General features: G+C 40.1%; 4 protein-coding genes across 11 annotated transcripts in view; 2 read left to right on the forward strand and 2 right to left on the reverse strand.

The window, feature by feature from the left end:
* Nucleotides 1-298: 298 nt before the first annotated feature.
* On the forward strand, nucleotides 299-7,696 carry tspan3a (tetraspanin 3a). Of its 4 annotated transcripts, none has more exons than XM_086027187.1 (8): nucleotides 299-439; nucleotides 1,097-1,241; nucleotides 3,462-3,653; nucleotides 4,320-4,394; nucleotides 4,481-4,582; nucleotides 4,654-4,809; nucleotides 4,900-4,983; nucleotides 6,839-7,696. In XM_086027187.1, the coding sequence occupies exons 2-8, from the start codon at nucleotides 1,218-1,220 to the stop codon at nucleotides 6,929-6,931; spliced, it is 726 nt and encodes a 241-aa protein (XP_085883313.1). In that variant the 5' UTR covers nucleotides 299-439; nucleotides 1,097-1,217; the 3' UTR covers nucleotides 6,932-7,696. The 4 variants fall into 4 exon arrangements, with proteins under 4 accessions (XP_085883313.1, XP_085883314.1, XP_085883312.1 ...); XM_086027186.1 differs by lacking the exon at nucleotides 299-439 and adding an exon at nucleotides 671-812; XM_086027188.1 differs by lacking the exon at nucleotides 1,097-1,241 and having other exon boundaries at nucleotides 315-439.
* pstpip1a (proline-serine-threonine phosphatase interacting protein 1a) lies at nucleotides 6,566-15,123 on the reverse strand. Its single transcript, XM_086027179.1, has 15 exons — nucleotides 14,986-15,123; nucleotides 12,681-12,781; nucleotides 12,542-12,616; nucleotides 12,422-12,456; nucleotides 12,226-12,332; nucleotides 12,068-12,130; nucleotides 10,890-10,994; nucleotides 10,729-10,774; nucleotides 10,457-10,536; nucleotides 9,774-9,872; nucleotides 9,595-9,691; nucleotides 9,392-9,479; nucleotides 9,236-9,315; nucleotides 7,939-8,030; nucleotides 6,566-7,857 (listed from the first exon to the last, which is right to left on the reverse strand). Exons 1-15 carry the CDS (start codon nucleotides 15,013-15,015, stop codon nucleotides 7,726-7,728), a joined length of 1,230 nt encoding a protein of 409 aa, XP_085883305.1. The 5' UTR covers nucleotides 15,016-15,123; the 3' UTR covers nucleotides 6,566-7,725.
* Nucleotides 14,247-19,849, reverse strand: rcn2 (reticulocalbin 2). Of its 5 annotated transcripts, XM_086027183.1 has the most exons (9): nucleotides 19,291-19,726; nucleotides 19,119-19,170; nucleotides 18,275-18,414; nucleotides 18,095-18,197; nucleotides 17,822-18,018; nucleotides 17,629-17,742; nucleotides 16,626-16,719; nucleotides 15,592-15,731; nucleotides 14,247-15,503 (listed from the first exon to the last, which is right to left on the reverse strand). In XM_086027183.1, exons 3-9 carry the CDS (start codon nucleotides 18,410-18,412, stop codon nucleotides 15,360-15,362), a joined length of 930 nt encoding a protein of 309 aa, XP_085883309.1. In that variant the 5' UTR covers nucleotides 18,413-18,414; nucleotides 19,119-19,170; nucleotides 19,291-19,726; the 3' UTR covers nucleotides 14,247-15,359. The 5 variants fall into 5 exon arrangements, with proteins under 5 accessions (XP_085883309.1, XP_085883306.1, XP_085883307.1 ...); XM_086027180.1 differs by lacking the exons at nucleotides 19,119-19,170; nucleotides 19,291-19,726 and adding an exon at nucleotides 19,757-19,849; XM_086027181.1 differs by lacking the exon at nucleotides 19,119-19,170 and having other exon boundaries at nucleotides 19,291-19,728.
* scaper (S-phase cyclin A-associated protein in the ER) overlaps nucleotides 19,401-19,850 on the forward strand; it is a 54,206-nt gene continuing 53,756 nt past the window's right edge. Inside the window, exon 1 of the mRNA XM_086027176.1 lies at nucleotides 19,401-19,543. Within this exon, the coding sequence (XP_085883302.1) occupies nucleotides 19,532-19,543 (12 nt within the window). The 5' untranslated portion in view covers nucleotides 19,401-19,531. The remainder of the gene's footprint in view (nucleotides 19,544-19,850) is intronic.

The raw sequence follows: 19,850 nt of genomic DNA on the forward strand, positions 1-19,850 counted from the left end.
AACTTAGATAATGTAGTTGCATAAGTGTGCACGTCCTCTTATAACTGGGGATGTGGCTGTGTTCAGAATAAATCACATTCAAACTCATATTGAATGGGAGTCAGACCTGCAACCATTGCAAGTGCCTCGGATTAACCCCAAATAAAGTTCTGGTGCTCTTGTAGGCTATCAGACAACAAAAATGCCTAAAAAAAGAGCCAATTTCCGCCTACATGTAAATGACCTTCAGGCTTTAGCACGGTCCAAACACAAGCTGTTTGTTTCTATGCTTGTGTGGTTTTCGACTAGCACTAAAGGCGTTTCATTAATTCCTAGTGTTGTCCACATGATGGCGGTAATGCACAGTTAATGACATATTAAAAAGCTGGTTTTCCAGCCACGCAATATAAACGTGATAGTCGTAGAAGAAAAGAACGAACGAACGAACGCACACGAATCCGTAAGTGTCTCCACGAAAGATTTTGTCTTCTCATCAAGGATTAGCACTGGGCAGATAAAGCCCACAAGATCTGTTATTTTGACTATTATATGTGGTACAGCACAATGTATCCATCCATCCATCCATTATCTGTACCGCTTATCCTCACAAGGGTCGTGGGGCGTGCTGGAGCCTATCCCAGCTGTCTTTGGGCAGTAGGCGGGGGACACCCTGAACTGGTTGCCAGCCAATCGCAGGGCACACAGAGACAAACATCCGCACTCACAATCACACCTAGGGGCAATTTAGAGTCAGCACAATGTAGTTAAGTATATTTTGTAGTTTGGTGTGTAAGGCAAAAAAAACGTTGGTGTGGTGAACATTTAGTGGTTTGGTAAGTTGAAATGGACGTTGCTGTCTGATGTACTGTAGGTGGGGGACATTTGTATAAATAGTATAATAGTGTTTGATTGGTTAAGATGTTAAAACTTTTATAGATCTTATAGTTTGTTTGATTGGTTAAGATGTTAAAACTTTTATAGATCTTATAGTTGTCTAAAGTGAACAATTTCAGGGCACGTTTGCTTACGTGTCTTTTATCTTTTGTCCTTTATATCACAGAATGCTGTTTTTTGCTACGTCAGAGAGTCTTATATTTTGTATTTTCTTTTTCCTGAGCTTGTACCCTGCGATTGGTTGGCAACCGTTTCAGGCTGTAACCCGCCTACTGCCCGAAAACAGCCGGGATATGCTCCAGCACCCCCGCGACAATTGTGAGGATGCGCGGTTTGGATAATGGATGGATGGATGGATTTTTCCTGAGGTACGGTGTGTTCACTACAGCCCAAAACATCAGTAGAAAGAGGTGGAGTCTGACCATCATTCTGCAACGGACGCTAAGAACGCCCCTTTGAACTTACACTGTTTCACAAACAATAATAGTTCATTTAAGACAATTTCTTGTGGCAGAATTTTCTTTTTTAATTTTGTTATTTTATAAAGATTTAATTTGTGTTTGGTGTAGTTACAGCGATAGTGCTGAATTTGCCAATCCTATTCAAGTTTTTTTTTGTCAATTTGGTGTTCATGCTCTGATTTAAAAAACAAACCAAAAAAACGGAAGTTACCGTTTTGTTGTACTTGAGTACTCCCCCCGAAAAGCTTGTAAAGTGTTTTCAGAGGCCTTGAAAATGAGTGAATCGATGTTGGTTCTGAGTGTCTAGACTATTGGGTTCAGTAGTTGTGGTCAAAAGACGTCCTCCACTTATGAGCGGGATATGCAGTACCACATGTCTAGTTTGAAATTTTCAATGTGAAATTAAGTGTTTAAAAAGTGATGCCTTTAGATGGCGCTTCATTAAAGCCGATAAAGAATTAGTTCAACCAGCGCTCTGCAGCCAGGGTCTATTACTCGCGTTGTTTAGTACTGTACTTGTAAATAACATGAACTACCGCTAGATGTCAGCAAATCGTCGCCCTTTCGTCTTTCAGCTGCATTGTGGTGGCGCTATGACGCCAACATTCCTGCATAGTGCTCATTAACGCAGTCGAGTGAGCGTGGTTATGTCTTTGTCCAAACTTACAACTCAAAACCAAGCACAGGCTTAAATTCCAGTGTTGGCCATGGGGCAGTGTGGTATCACTTCCTCAAAGACCGTGTTGGTCTTTCTGAACCTCATTTTTTGGGTAAGTTTGTGGATTTATTGTTTTGTTGTTTCGAGTCTGTCGTGCGTCATGGCGTAGCGCCTAGTGAGCTAGCCGGCTAGCTCGCCACTATTATGTTTATGTGTGGGAACTCTGTGGCTAGTGTAGCTCTTTCAGGCTAGCTGCCGTCTTGTAGTTTCTGCAGCCGAACTTTGTTTTACCAAGCAGACTTTAGTTTAACATTTGTATAAGTTCTCGGTTAGCAGTAGAACTTGGAGCAAAGGGAGTTAGTTTTTGTAGTTGTGGTCTTCATCCAAAAGAACCAAGAGGAACCCCCCGCAAAGAATATGAGACACTAACGCAGGCTGTAGAAAAGGTAAATTCAGGCACGTCGCCTGAATGAGGGTAGATTAAGGTCGATCTATTATTCATATCTGTAAGCGTGACATTTTCTGTAATAAATATGATAATGCAGTAGGAAAGTCAAATTACATGGCAAATATATATGCATGACGAGGTCATAAATACTAAACTATGAAAATGGTAAGTGTGACCATTTCAGGGCTATAATCCTGCTGTAATTGAAAATGGTGTCTTCAAGAACATGGACAGGGAGTTTTTGTGTATTTGGTATTTTATGGAGCCGGAATCCTGTACAGAAGGATATCACATATGATGTCAATATGTACTCAATGAATCCAAAAGGATGTCACACTTTACAAGATTATAATGGAGACTCATTACTCACAATGTCAGAGAGGTATTATATTATGTTCCTAAGGCCTGGCATACACAAGGATTTTTTTTTGTTCAAATCTGAAAGATTATGTGTTACAGACCCCACACATGAAGATAACCAGACGTTTAACAGTTTTGCTTATACTGTGTGTGTCGATAATCTCAACACATAGCTCCGGTAAATCCAAAACAGACATCTCACGTCTTCAAATGTGAGCCAACAACTGAATCTGTGGAAAAACAACACGCAACATGGAAGAGGACACATGAGAGAAGGGAATGATGGTCGTCGTGATGATTTATTTTTTCAGAAAAAACTTGACCTAAAAGGAAAAAATTCTGGAGACAATGTGAAAGCTGACTTTAATATAATCTACTGAATGAGCTCAAGATGAGTTCTTAAGTTAAACTAATGGCTGGTGTTATTATAGTTTGTGTTTCGGGACAGACACTTTTTTTTTTTTGTTTACGGCTACTTTCCTGTTCCTCAGTCAGGTCACTTTTCGATTGGCCACTTTTTGTATTTCAAAATTCATGGAGTCATGACCCAAGAGTTACCGGCTTTCCTCACACATGAACATTTTTAGTCTAGTCTAACACCTCTATGGTTTGGTGATATGAGTGGACTAATAGGAGGTTTTTATATATTGCTCACCAACAGGCGGCCGCCGGCATCCTCTGCTACGCAGGCGCGTACGTGTTCATCACGTATGATGACTACGACCACTTTTTCGAAGACATGTACACGCTGGTCCCAGCCATTGTCATCATCGCGGCCGGAGCGCTCCTCTTCATCATCGGCCTCATTGGGTGCTGTGCCACCGTGAGAGAGAGTCACTGCGGACTCACAACGGTTAGTACACACTGTGACTTAAGAAAGTACTGCTATGGGAAGGAAGAAGGGTTATATTACAAGAACAATTTAGCTGGAGCGTGCAACTTTTATTTTTATATTTTGTGTGAGGCGAATCAGTCATAGTCTGCTTTCAAACATGTTGCATCCCGCCGAGCAGAGAATAAATTCTTCTTGTATGTTCTGTTTTGTATGTCTGCTCTGCGTGTTAAAACAACAGTTTGAAGGTTTGTCATTACCATGACATCCATGCTGATTTCTGTTAGCCTGTCTACGGCATTCCACATCACACGTTGGTGTTGAACTAGCGGACTTTTGCTAGACAAATTATGTGGTTAGATTGAACATTTTGGTGTTTGAATGTACAGTGTTTAAATCTTTATTAAATCTTTCGTTGTATGTCAGTTTTACACTAAACTAACTAGTAGCTGAACGAGATAATAGCATTGTGAATCACAGTCACACTATTGAGGGAAAAAAAATAGATTATTTTACCAAATTGTTCAGCCCTTGTTTTTGGAATGTGGGAGGAAGCCGAAGAACCTGGACTAAAGCATACAGGCATGAGTAAAACATTCAAACATCTAAATACTATATAGGATGGCAGAGTTGTAAGGTAGAACATCTAGTTTCAGTTTTAGTTAATTGCTGATCTTTTCCCCACAGTTTGTCATCATTCTGCTGCTGGTTTTCATGACCGAAGTGGCTGTTGTGGTCCTCGGGTATATTTACAGAGCAAAGGTGAGAAAGTCGTACACAAGTAGGTGTTTGTTTTATTATGCATGCGGAACCCAGCGTGTAATTATTAAGTCACACTTCGTTGCCAGGTTGAAGATGATGTGAATAGTTCCATCCATAAAGTATACAACGAGTACAACGGCACCAACAGCAACGCACAGAGCCGCGCCATTGACTACCTTCAGAGACAGGTGAGGACGCACAATAAAGGGATGAGAACATGTGGTCACTCTTACTAAAGCACACAAATTTGTTTGTGCAGCTCCAGTGCTGCGGCATCCGCAACTACTCGGACTGGCAGTACACACACTGGTTTGAAGCATCCAAGAACAACAGCGTGCCCATCAGCTGCTGTGATGCAAAAGTTGGTGGACTCTGCACAGGGTCCCTCACTCGTCCTGAAGAACTCTACCAAGAAGTAAAAAAAAAAAAAAGCCTCAAATTTGTTTGACTTCTAAATTAATCTGTCTTTATCTGGATCTTTCCCTGTGTATTGTCTGTAATATAGGGCTGTGAGGCTCTGATTGTGAACAAGTTAAAGGAGATCATGATGTATGTCATCTGGACTGCGCTGACTTTTGCTGGCATCCAGGTATGTTATTGCAGTGATTCTCAACCAGTGTGCCGTGAGAGATCATCAGATATGCCGCGGGAAATTTTCCAATGTCAATTATTTTTGACAAAAAATAGATATCTAATAAAAAAATAAAAGTTTTATTTATGCCAGCCACGTATAGTAACAGGCAAAACAATATAATGTTCTTCAACACTGTGTTATTGTATCACATCCGATTACATTGGATTTGTCTACTATCAGCTGTACTTTATGTTCTTAATTAGCAGGGCCGGGCAGTTATGGTGTATTTTTTCAATTGTTTACTTTGATTGTTACTGAAATCACTAGAGATGGGCACTTTGCCCTATTTTGCTGGTCCGTCCTCCGTCCGCGACCTGGACATCCTTCCGTCATCGTCCTTCCATCCTTATTCATTAAAAATAATCGTCCTCCATCCTCGTCCTTTTAAAGAGCTTCTGTTCTTATATTTCGTCAGTGCGTACCACCCAAAAAAAAAAAAAAAAAAAAAAATGCATGACCCCGTGAAAGAGATGCTAACGGCAGAGGTTTCATAGTTCATAAACATTTAAAGATCATTTGCTGGCTAATTTCCTATACACATCAACTGACTGGCTGGGAGTACAGTATCATGAGTGGATTGAATTGTTTATTACCGAGTCGATCATGATAGCATTTAGCTGCCAACACAGCCACCGTCGGTCACCAGACTATGGTCAGGGGACATCACGAGAATATTTAAGACTGCTTTGTAATGCAAAACTATTGGCAAATTGGCCGCCCCCCGAGATGGACAAAAACAGGTGGATTTTACTGCTTAACTGTACAGTGCTGCGCTGGCAGTTAAAGTTGGCTCTATGGTATCGCAGAAGACAATGGTGATCTTTTTTTAAAAGAACCCAAAACAACTCATCTGCCGGTACTTGACCCGTTTAGGAACGATTACAAGGATGGACAAGAACCCACTTCCGTCCTTGCTTAGTCAATCTTTTATTAAGAGGTTTTCGTCCTCCATCCCCAAAATGGGTCCCGGACGGACGGATCGTTCCGTCCCTGGGATGGAATGCCCACCTCTGGAAATCATGATTAATAAACATACATGATTGTTCATTGATTTCAAAACTTAGTATCTATTCAAGTACCAAAACTTGACTTCAAATGTACCTTAGAAGAACAACCATAAAATAAATTAGTAGCAAAGTTGATAATAATTAAAGAATAGCAATTAGAAACAATAAATAAAAATGCAGACTGTTCCTGGTATGCGCACCTTGGCCTCCTAGGGGCAGTGTGGTGCCATTCATGCGTGTAGTGCACGTTCACATTAAGATAAGAATAGAATTAAGTTGCAGTTGAGCTTCATTAATACGACTAGTTTTTCACATATTCGGAAAACTATATGCCTTTGAATATTGTTATATTAGCTGTCTATGTGTTCCTACTGGACCTGGAACAAATGAATGACATTGCCCAAAACTAGTCGATGGCCGCCCAAGAGGTTTTGCCTTATAATAATATGTGCAGTCATTCTTGAGCACATCCTTGAGTTACCAAATGCTTTCCTTTACCAAGCAAGGAATAACAAAATAGCGGGTCAGTGAACATTTGAATAAAATTCTTTTAATATTGCTGATTTTAGTTTTGTGTCATACTAAAGTCGTGCACACATTGTACAATGAGGACCCAAAATATACAATCCACTTGATTAGCTACACTCGCACAATCCAAAGGCAGGTTTTATCCAGCTTTTGTATTTGCACTATATTGTGCTGAATTACCTAATGAAACGTCCAATGAGAGTGTCATAATAAAGAGATGTATGAAAATATGCAACAAAACACAGACTTTTTTCCTCTCTCCCGCCCTCTATCAGATTCTGGGGATGTTGTCGGCATGCGTCGTGCTTTGTCGCAGAAGAAACGATCCCGCCTACCAGCTCCTCATCACAGGAGGCACCTACGCTTAAGCTTCACCTGTTCAGACTCATTGGTGAATCCATTACAACACTAACATTAAGACACTGAAGCTGCATTGTTTTTTGTTTTTTTTTGTTTGTGTGGAGAGGGGGGGGTGGGGGGCACAAAGCTGTCCAAATTCTTCCAATGGTTGCTGAGAATGAATGATTGACCTTTGGAAGAAAACCAAACTGTACTGTATGGAGGAAGAAGTGCACAGTGTGATTTCCTCTTTAATTTGCACTATCTGTGTAAGACCATTAGACCATGTTGTGTAAAGATGCAGTGAACTTCAGCATTAATACTTCTACTAGTGTTCTACGGTCCTGTCTTTTGTGTTGGAAGGCTGTTTTACAATCCTCATCTCCATATAGAAGTTACATCATCCAATTGTAACGCATAGTTATCCTTATGCTTTCTACTGATTGTAGTTCTATTTTGTCCCTGCTGACCACCAGAGGTGGTGCCTAAACAGCTTGGGACGTCCGTAGTTTTAGAATTTGTGTCAGTTTGTAGAGACTGACTCCTAAGAATATTTTAAGTTGTAAATGAGTGCAGTGACTTGAATTATGGCATTATTATTTCAGAAATTCCAGAGAAACGAGTGCAACAAATGATACTGTAAGGCTTTTACAGGAGGGCAGCTGGTATTTTTTACAAGACAGGTCAGGATACTTTCCATTAGGAAGGCCCTGCTAAATTAAATACACTATGATGGTATTATTTAAGATTTTAATACTTGTGAGAAATAAAAATACATTATTCACAAATAATAATTGACAAGTCCTAGTTTCATTATCCAAACTCATTCTTTGGCAAGATAAGAGCCTGGAACCAGCCCTGTTTGGCCATACCGCTCCACCATCCACCAGCCGTCTTCACCCTGATTCATGACGAGCATGGTGTCCCCAACAGACATGGAAAGCTCGTCTTCTCGCTAAAGAAAAACAAACCACCTTCAACATTGTTTTTTTCCATCCAGTGGAACAATTCAGCGACAGTAGAGCCAAGAACTGACCTGGGCCACGTACTCATACACTGCCTTGTACTGCTCACTCTGTTGGGACTTGTGGACCTTAGGGATGGTGGTATAGACGTCTTCATAGTCCGCTGTGGAGTTAGCAGTCGAAATCAACTACAAAGAACTAAATATGCAGTCCATTCGGGAAAGGTGCACCAATATGGGCAGAAATGATGTCGTCACAAGAAGAGAAGTAGGAAATGTCCCCCTTGGAACTTCCGACTTCAGTCCCTCACCATATTGCTGTTCAATTTTGCAGTCTCACTTTCTCGTGGATTTTTAAAATATACATACCTAATTGTTTTGCTATTTCATGGGATTTTTCTGTGATCATTTTTACTGCATTCTCATGTAGCAATAACAGCAAGCCAGCAGGAAAGAGTATGTAAAAGACAGAATGCCCCAAAGTTTGGCCTCCTTTCACACTTAAGATATTTCAGATCTTTAAAAAAGGATTGACATCATGCAAAGTCAAATGTATTTTCACACCACGATGGCAACATAAGAAGAGTGGAGTGTGATGTATTTCAAACAGTACTGTCTATGGATATGTGATGTGTGCTGTTTCTACCCCTACGTGTCAGTAATGCCAAGGGCATGGAGTTGACTGCGAAAATGACATGAGTTAAGGAAAAAGAAAATTGGGACATACTATGGGGCACTTGGAAAAATTGCTTCAAAGAGTACAATTTACCAGAGGCGGGCATCCAGTCTGTCATTCCGTCACTGACGGACGCCCGTTTTGCTGACGATTGGCAAGACACTTTTTTTAAAATGACGGAAGTGGATTTTTGCCCGTCGGTGTAATTGTCACTAACCGCGTCCGTCAGTGACGGACTGCCCGAAAATATACGGTACATAGATGAGAAAAAATGGGATTCTGACTATGCTTAGTCTGGCTTTTTTTTTTTTTTTTTTTTTTTAAGTTTCCCTTCTATCATTTATCACCTACAAACTATGCGTCCGTCATAGGCGGTATATGACCATCTCTGTGAAATTGTATTGGAAAACTGAATTGAAAATAGACAAAAGAGTTTTCAGTGAGGATCAAATACAGTTTCAGAGAAACTGAAATACATTTCATAATTTTAAATTCAGTTTCAAGTTTATTGGACTTGCGTTCCAAACTAATAAAATCAAATTGTTCAATTTTAGATTATTTTTCAATGCAATGATTCAAATTAAACAATACTAATTCTATTGTTGTAATTCAAATTCTGTTTTGAAACAGTTATTCAGATTTAGCAATTTAAATTCAAGTTTCTGGTGGCACATATTTCTGCCCATACCTTACCTGCACTGTCTGCACCAGGATCTTTATTAATGCTGATACTGGAGCCAGCCAAAGAGTTCCCTTGGAGGAGATTTGAAAACCTACAAATGGGAACAATACAATCTTAACATTTGTCATCGGCTGCGTGATTGTGAATCCAATGTGTTTGATTCAGACTTTCTCATGACTCCGCCAACCAGTCCCATGCTTCCATTTCGGACCTCTGTGGCATCCCTCTCGTAGTAATTTATGTATTCAATGGGAGCTACAGAAGAAGGAAAGAGTAACTGGAAGATATCCTGATCCATACAATGAGCGCGTGTCCGAGTTAACCTGAAAATATTCTCCTGTTTCATATTCAAATCCGGACGGTTGCCTACCAGGACGGCTGGAGCCGGTGCCCTTAACCCCGACAAAGCAGTTCATATCAGCGGCAACATCACACTTCTCCAGTATTTTCCTCACACCTTCATAACACTGAAAGCAGCAGACGGTATGAATAGCATTCAAGTTTGCAAACTAGCCGAAGACACAATAGTTTCGAAGTGTGATGGCTCACTTCATCGTCCTTCACGCATTGCATGGACAAATGGTTACAATGCACCCACAACCCGTTCCTGAGGGCCTTCAGGCGCTCTGCTTCCTGCTGCTGAAACATCTGCAGGACGACATGATTGGAAAATTCATTTTTACAACACAGAGTATACGGAATTTATAGTAATTTTGGTGATTTAAGTCGGTGTTTTTCAAACTTTTTTGAGTCAAAGGAACATAATTTCATTGAAAAAATCCCGCCGCACACCACCATCTGAAATTGTGGGGGGGGGGGAAAGCTTATTTTAAACAAAGACAATTAGCTACCTGCTGATGCTGCCACCTGCTGGTATGGAAGAGTACTACAATGTAGTAAAGAGGTTACGAGAAAGAAAGAAAAACACTGATTTAAGTACAACCAACGTGGCCTTTTAGATCCTTGCTGGAGCACCATGTGAAAATCTCAGCTGGGTCGTAAAGCGTAACATCCAATTAACCCTATATTTAAAGAACATTTTGTGCTAACATAAGAAGTCTGCAGATTAGTGACTCACTTTATTGTCTTATCACAGGAAGTGTTGCACATCCTCATTGAGAAAACAAGCAAGGGGTATTGCCACTCTTGGTTTAAGGTTGTACTCTTTATAATGGGTTGTACATTCCTCCCTTGAAAAATGCACTGAGACCGTGTTGCATGTCACGAGTTACCTCACAATTGGTGCTGTGTGTTAATTCCCACTCTTGACGGATTTGATCCATCTGCTCGATGTTGGATTTGTACTGTCTCTCTATTGGGGGGGGGGGAAACACGCTCAAATCATTACAAGATTAAGCAGCCAAATTTAAAACTCACAATTTGCATTTGTCATAATGACTACACAGAATGGAGATTATTTTATGTCACAACAGCACCGACTTTGAATAGATAGTTGTGACATCCTCAATAAAAGGGAAGTATGTGGTGCACAAATACGCCTCACCGGCCTCCTCTGCAGCTTCCCTGCATTGTTTGGATTTGATGCTCATCTGAAAAAAAAATTAACGGGTCGTTTTGGGTATGAAGGATTTTAAAGAACATCGAATAAAACAAAACACTTGTCTGTAAGACCCATCGTTCACTGATGATTGAATACATGCTTACCTTTTCTATCTGTTTCGGTGTGGCTGTTGAAGTGTTGCTCATCTTTTCCGCCGTTTGCCCTGCCTCGTCTGCCTCCCTGCAGCGTTGCTCGTAGTGTTTTTCGGACTGGGACGACATAGAGACATGTGAAACAACAGCAACCACCAATACTTGATAGAAAGGACGAAAGGAAGGAGATTGATACATGTTTTACAAAATTAGTCAACTTATTAAAAGTGCATGAAAATCTGGGGGGAAAATTGAGTTAAGACTCTTCATGGGATTAATATGCAAATGTATATTAGCGGCGTGCAAGAGATCATAAATTGGGCCCAGGAAATTATCCAGTTTCACTTATTCACTACAAATATCTTTTTTTCATCTATGCCAGTGATGGATAGTAACAGTTTGATGAAATGAAAATATTCTTTCACTAGATGGCAGGAAGTACAATTAACCTGTGTATCCACCTGCTGCCATTCATACAAAAGAATAATAGCTGAGTTTAGTTGTCAGAGTTCACACATAATTTGTAATGAGGTCATGATTTTAATCCGTATAATTTTTGTGACATTTTTTATTTGGTGGTGTGAACTGATGTAATAGAAATATCAATAAAGGTTAAGAAATAGTGCAACTGACCAACATGGGAACTAGCAGTCAACCATATAACAATGCAAAGCAATAACAAAGAAACCCATATACACTCTACTTACCAATGATACAACCCTATGATCAACAATATTTATACCATGATGACTAAATAAACCAATCCTACAACCGGCCAGCCCTACAACCACCCAAACTAATTAGACAAAACCAACCAACCTCACTGCCAACAATATGAACGACATACCAGCCATTATGGGAACCATGGCCCAACTAGACATCAATTCAAAACATCTTAAATCTAATTATACCAAGAACAATCTAACAACTAATCATATAACAATACAACCAACCAATTAAGCGATCAACCCTACTCACCATAAAATAAACCCATCAAACAACCAACGGTAGACCTAGCACTCATACAAACAAACCAGTCATCTAACCAATACTGTTCACCATCACATGAGTGTTGCCTTCATGCAAGGTGATCTGCATTGACCTTTATTACTTTTAGCACAATAAATTCCAAGTTGGACACATTACAACTGCCAGTTTTCTTCGCTTTTCATAGGATGTGTTGATCTCACATCTATCGTTTTCTTGTAGAAGGACACTTTGCTCTTTTGGACCTTCTCCATGACGAGTTCAAGCTAAGGAGGAAGGACAACCAAATGTCAACTACAAAATAAACATTTCTCAAAAAATGACACCCCCGCCCCCGCAAAAAAAATATATATATACATACTTTTTTCCTCTGATCTTTCTGCTTCTCTCTGAACTGCTCCATTCTTTTCGCCTCCTCCTTTAAGAGGCCAGACAGCTGAATGTGCAAGTTGCCTATCATTTCCATTTCTGGCGGGAAAAAACAAAACAAAACACAGAGCAAACAAGGCTTGAATTATGGATGCTTCCACGAACCCATACAAATAATCTTTTCTTACGTGTTTTCATCTCATCAATGGACGTTCTCAGCGTGCTGTGGAAACAAATGCATGCTTAGAGGATGTGACGTCATTGTCTTGACGTCGCATTCTATGCAGCGCAAATCCACGCATACCCACCAGATCTCATAGAAACCCCCAACCTTGCGCGACATGGCGACCAGTTCTTTGCCATATTTCTCCTCGGCAGATGCCCTGTGGCGAACACGACAACCACAATGCGGAGTCATGGTGAGCCACAGCAAGTGAACAGACCTACCTCATTTTGAACAGCTCCTCCATGTCTTTACACGTCCGCCGACCATCGTTTAGTCTCTGGATGATGGCCTCATAACCGGCGTTACTAATAAAGTTCCCTCCCTGGAAGACCGGAGACATCATTAGGCATCAACTTTCCGTTTGCTAATGCGTTATTTTCCACTTGTGCGGAGGTGTCTTATGGGTTTTGCACAACCTTTATGGAAAGTAAAAAAAAAAGGAAAGTCCCTGAACACACTAAAATTGTTACGAATTTATGTGGCCAGATTATTGGACTCCAAGTTGACTTTTCTTCCCACGGTCATAAAAGGTGATGGTATGCTGCCTTGCTTTGCTGTGAAGATATTTAGTCAAACTTGATGTAGATAGAGGTCATTCAATTCAGGAATCTCAGGTCTTAAGTGCTGCTGTTCATATACAATGCTATTCTCAACCATACAATTCTTTGGGATTGGCTAAATTTAGTTGTAAAAGTGTCCCCGACAACAGGCTGAGTGGAAATTGAGTGGATTTTTTTTTTGTTTTGTTAAAATGTGTATAAAGGGCCATTCCATCGGTGCCATTTGCTTGTAACTCTCAAAATAAGCTTAAATTTCTGTCCTTTAAAGCAAAAGTCAACCCAAACATATTTTTTTCAAGAATATGTTCCCAGCAGGCCCACTAGTTGAAACACGGCATTCTGATTAATTTTGCGTTTGTGGAGTATGAGTTAAGCGGCAAAATGCACTTGTTTAAAATGACATCACAACGACCAATCACGGCTGGCCTGTTTTCTGAAACTGAGCCGCGATTGGTCGTTGTGAGCAGTTGTGATGTCATTTTCAGTCGACAGAAGAGAAAATGGCCGCCCCCAGAGATAGCTAAAAACAAGTGCATTTTGCTGCTTAACTTATATTCCACAAACGCAAAATTAATCACAATGCCACGTTTCAGCTAGTGGGCCTGCTGGGAACGTATTCTTTGGGTTGACTTCCACTTTAACTCAAAAACTTACATTTGAACTACTCAAAATGTGTATTGGCTCATCCCAGGCAACTTTTATTTTATTTTTTTCATGTCAGTGTTTTCATGTACTGAAATTTGTGATTTGGACTGAAAGTAAAAGAGAGTTTTTAGCATGGAAATTGCAAATGCATGAAATATAGCCACCTTTTGTTAATGCTGACAACTGACAATTGTGTTTTTAAAATAAATTCTTAAGAACTTGGGCAAGAGTACCAAGCCACAAATTGAACCTCCATTCCAAGTCATAGTTGAACTATGATCAAAAACAAAGAAAAATAAATGAGTTAACTTATTTTTGGTCTTCCCATTGCCTGCAGCAGTTCTGAATGATGCAACTTCCTGTCTTGTGGAATTATATATTTTTTTCTCTCACATAAAGAGTTGTAATAAGGAGTAACACAATTACATAAAGTGTAAATGTAAAAGTAAAAAAAAAAAAAAAATTCTGAAGAATTTTATTTCATGGTAGAGTCAAATTTTTAAAATTATATTTTTCTTGTGATAAATGTAGTTTAGTCTTTTAAATTACATTGATGAAATACAGTATACAATTAGACCAATGTTCAGGACACTTAGTAAAACATTTATTTTGCAGTTAATTTTATGGTGTATAATAGACATATTATCTCATGGTGATGGAAATGGCAGCGATTCATTGAAATGGCCTGTAACTTCACTTTCACATCTCCACTTTAATTTTTGCTTTTGCAAGATGCGATTACAAGTTTTTGACATGTGTGGGGCATTGAAGAAATAAGCGCATTTTTGACAACTTAATCACCATATTAGTGAATAGCAAAAATTGAACAGTAGACACTCTCCCTAGAAACCTTTACATTTGTCTTTTTTTTAAATTCATCACATGGGTGGGATAAGCGCACAACATTTACATCAGCAGCTTAGTAACATTCAGTTTTAAACAGAAAATGTACTGTAATCGAAACAAATGATGTAGCCAAAAAAAAAAAAAAATACAAAACTGAACCTAGTGTTTTACTCCTTTCTAATAGATACTTGCCAGTATGTAATAATTTCTTTGGACATTTGTTAGTGGTACATATAGACAGCGTTAGACAGACCTGCATAATAAAGAGAAGTAACATTCAATACCGGGTACTTCAATTTTGAATAGCAGATATTGGAATTCTCTTTTCACTGCTGGTGGTAAAATAAACAGTGCAGAGTGAATCATTACACTTAATATAAAACGGTGACCAATCAACTCTTGTGCTGCACAGTCAACCTGATCTTCAAACCAAAACATGAAAATTTTAAAAATATAAATCATGGCACAGGCTCACCCAAAAGGCATCCTTAAACTCTAACTCCATGCTGAGTGGTCCCCCTCCGAAAAAAACTTTTATAACGCGCCTCTGATCACCAGCGGGTTTGACAGGCGGTTGCTCGACACGAGTGAAACGGTCCAGGAAACGAGTCGCACGGCGCCTCCGCTTGTTTGGTTGAAAAGAGGAAGAGTGTCAGCGAGCAGCAAACACAAGTGGACTGCCACTTCGCTTTTTGACACGCCTGTGAGAACCAGTGAGCCGCTGAGTATTGTGCGAGTTTAAAAAGTTCCTCAGCAGTCTTGTGTTGGTGCGTTAAGATATCAACACTGCTTAAAGTTGACGCAAATTCTGATTGAAACGGAAGCAAGTGACAAAATAATGATTTAAAGTTATAGTTCATCATGCGACAAGTGCAGATGTCTGCCGTAGTCCGTCACTTCACTGTTCATGAAGGTATCTTGGTTTTGCAAGACTTCAGCCTCCGAGATCCGCCCGTCTCCATCCTGGTCCATCTCCTTTATGAGGTGAAGAGCCTGATGGGGACGAGAATGAGAAACAAACATTTGGTCATCAAGCAAATGGAAGCCAGTACAAAACTTCAAAGTCAAAGTCATGTCTTACTTCTTCCCGAGCAGCGCCGTAGCTGTTGGGTGAAATCCAGCGGAGTTGCTCCTCTCGGTTCAACTTGCCATCCTTGTCTTGATCGTAGAGGTCCTTGAAGCGCACGGTCTCCTCAATCTCCCACTGTGACGGGCTGTCCTCTTTAAAAGACAACGACAGGACTTGCAAAGTTAGTGCACTTGGGTTAACAATGTTTAAAATTGTATTCTCTTATCAAGTATGTCCTAATATTTTGAATTATTATTATTTGTTTTAAATATGAAGTTTTTTTGTCAGTAATTTGCTTTTTTTGCTTGATTTAAAATTTTTGTCAAGGCACCGTTTCAGTATCGAGGTACTTTATGCAGGTATAGTATCGAAGTCAAAATGTTGGTATTGTGACAACATTAAACCCTAACCGAGTAGAAACTAGATATACATGCTCATAGATGACCACAATGTATCCCACAAGACTGATTCATAAGCACATGAAAAGCGTCATTGGAGTGAACAGAAGTTACTCCTCCTAGTGGGAAAGTTGGTAAATTACAGTTCAAGTTAAGTCCCTTTGACAAATGACAGCCAATAACTACAAATTAGGGCTTAACGATTAATTGAATTCAAATCGACATAACACTTTAGTAGAATGCAATTTTCAAATTGCTGAGGCTGCAATTTGAAAAAATGGCCGGCAGGCTTTCGGCTTAGTCCGTATCAATGTCTAGTAGGGTTGTCACGATACTAAAATTTCAAACTCGATATTGATACCCAAGAAAATACTCGATACCATTTCAATACCATGGGGATAAAAAAAAAAAAACAACTACATTGATACTTTTGACAACACTAGTGTTTAAGTTTAGTGCTTAAGAAGTGCTGTCCACATGTATACAAATAATTTTTTTATGAAACGTGAAAAGTTGAAGTGATAAAGCCACAGATTTGTTTCCATTATTGTTACTGATTTATGTTTTGTTTACGGTAGAAATCTATTTGCTGTGAAAGTGAACAGTAATATATTCCAAGTATTTTCTTTTAAATCAAAATGTACTAACCTTCACGTCGAAGATCACCAATAAATTCCTTCAGACTGATCAGTCTGTCTTGATCCAAATCGTAGTCACTCAGCACATCCTCAATTGCAAAATCCTTCAATAAGAGGAAAGGGTGATGAGAGAATCTATAATGCGGACCACAATGTTAGTCCACCCATTTTAAATAACACTATCCTCATCAGCAGAGGTGGGCATTCCGTCTGACCAACGGACCTGTCCATCTATCCGTCTGAAGGATGCCCGTTTTGCTCACGTTAAACGGGAAACTTAAAAAAAAAAAAAAAAAGACTAAGCACAGATGGAAGTGGATTTTCGTCCGTCTGTGTAATTATAACTAACCTGGTTAAGTCCGAACGGACCTCACAGTCCATTATTGACGGACGCCTGTTTTGCAGACAAGAGACGGAAACGCGACCTATACTGCATTGACTGTATATGTACAGCAGGTGGCGGTATGCACCCAAGAGAGGCCCACACTCCATTCCACAAGGTGGCAGTAACGCACCAAAAGTTTTTGCCAACCGTTAAAAGACAGAAGAAGACGACGACGACGATGAAGAGGACAAATTCAAAGCAAAAAAAACATTCAATTTCTGCTTTATTTCGGTTCGCAAGGACTTGGAAGCATTTAAATCCACCAGGATCGTAGCTTTGGCAACAATGTGACACGGGATTCTGGTTAAGGTAAGCAAAGCTTTACAATTTTAATCAAATAATACATGATCAGATAACGGATGGATAGCTTTTTCATTTGTTGGACCTTTTTTTCCTGGATTGACAATAGACGGACTGGTGGACCTTTGATGTTTATTGACGGAATCGCGGTTAAAATAACATGACGGACTGACCGACAGACGATTACAGTTTTGGCCAGCTTGAAAAATAAGACAGATTGACGGACGAGGACCCAGGCTGCTGACGGATGACGGACCGGCAAACTTTAGTAAAATGCCCACCTCTGCTCGATTAGGGTTGCAGAGAAAAAGCTCCAATCTGATCTTACAGCCATGTGGTCCACTTCAGATGGGTGGGTGAAGGCCAGGAACTCGGTTACATTGAGGCCGGGTGTACCGTCCAGGTCAGCAAAATTGAAGCGCCTCCTCTCCTTAAGGTGGAGCTGATGGGAAGATAAGATGACGTGTCAGTGTTCTAAGTTGTCACGCTGCCACGGGAATGTTGGATGTCAGTGCACATACATGTCGCAGAGACTCTTGCTCAGGATCATCCAGAACGGTGCTTTCATCAAAATCAAAGGGCTGGTCATGGGCGGCCATGTTATACTCCTCCCACGATACTAGACCGTCTTTGTCGGAGTCAAATTCGGCAAAGCGCTCCTCTGCATCTTCCAGGGCATATTTTCGGTACACGTGCTGAATCCATAGAGCAATCTCCTCTGGGAAGAAAGCACTATCAATTGCTTGTTCACCTTTGCTTTTTTTTCCCAAGTGTTACAGTCCACGTAATGTTACCTGCGCTTAACTGTTTGTCAGCATTTTTGTCAATCTTCTTTACAATTTCCACCATCTTCTTCCTCTGCTCTTCTGGACTTAGTGTCTTTAATTCCTCAGGGTCCTACAAAGGTGTAAGAGCTGAGAGTCACTAGGTGATCAAGATTACTAAAGAACAACGCAGGAACAGTGTTTCACCACCTTCTCTCCCAGCAGGACATTCATGTCATGTTCAGAATGTAGCTGGTGTCCTAAATGATCTTCATGTTTGTGAGAGCTGAGTACCAACACAAACTGAAGGGCAAGCAATACCACCGCCGTCACGGTACAGGGCGCCATTTCTTGGAAGATACAGAAATTGGTATGATAATCACAAGTCAATATAAGGATACTGATTGATCTTTAAATAGCATCTTGGTCCAATACAGATGTTTTATCAATCAATCTACAGTGTCAACCGGCATTTTCGCGAATGGGATTTACTTAATCATTTTTTTTAACCTATCCTCAATGCAAAAGCACTGTGTAATACAAAATCATTGGTGTGGTGCCAAGAAACTACGTTAAAGTCAGGGGGGGCACTTCGGGGTCTTTTCCTTTCATCAGTTCACTCCTTCTGGGTTTTCCACTGCAATTTTACGGCATTTTTGGTTTCTTAAGGGGCTGTTACATTCGCCCCCCCCCCCGCGAATTTCTGAACGCGCTGTGGTACCCTTCTGTCTACACAGGTTAGTCTTGGTACTACGTTAGATCGCAGTGTAGTGTGCTGTGAGTTAACTTGGACATCACGAGTACTCCACACACAGCAGTAAACATTCACTTGTCCTCGTCACGTTTATCGTCTCTCACATTAAAAAAAACACTTAATATGTTAAACATTAGTACGTGTGGACATAGCGTTAGCCTGAGTGAGAATATGGTCAATAAATGCAGTACGCAAAACAACGTGCAAAAAAACTGAGCCAACATACTAGAACATATCCGCAATGCGAAATAACGACAAACGATTCTAATTGTGTAACGTAGAATGAATATTTGCAGTTACCGTGAAAAGTTGTCAATAATGTTGCTTGAGTCCGCGTAGAGTGGGCCTGAGACTGACAGATTTCCGGTTACACGTTTCACAATAAAACAGTTGAGTTTTTTTTTTCTATGTAGGTTCTGCATGTGAACACAAATATTAATTGAATATTCAAAACTTGACAAGATTACTTTACCTTTGTCGCAAGTAACTGGTCGCATATCTGAAACAATGACCCTGGGTAAAACGTCGCTCAAACACATGTTTAGACTTCAAAACAGACCCATACGTCGTAGTTGTCGTAGTCACAAAGTGTATCACTTCTAGTTAGCTTGCGGTCTTTGATTATTAAACATGATCCAAGACAAAACATAACTCCCTTACATTGGGGTATCATTATCTAGGCTAAATCTGTAATCAAAAACACGAGAGCAAGAATGGAGATAATCGTAAGTATGAGAATTAATGAAGAACTCGAGTAAATTGTGTATTTTTCACAATGGCTCTCACTTGACATGAAAGCTGACATTAGAGATTCGGGGGTGCGCCCAGTTTTCAAGTCGTAACTCTGAAATAAGTATTCAATTTAAGAGGGAATTCATATATGTCGTAAATTCCGTCTTCCTGTTGTATCCCGAACGCAGCACCATGATATTTATTACCTTTATTTTGAAGTTTACATTTGCTCACGTTCAGTGAAAATACCCGCTCAATCTTTATGGTTGCCATGGTAGAGTCGTGCAGTCCCGCCCCTCG

The sequence above is a fragment of the Filicampus tigris genome, chromosome 4, assembly GCF_054856515.1.
Source record: "Filicampus tigris isolate MCC_2025a chromosome 4, RoL_Ftig_1.0, whole genome shotgun sequence".
NCBI lineage: Eukaryota > Metazoa > Chordata > Actinopteri > Syngnathiformes > Syngnathidae > Filicampus > Filicampus tigris.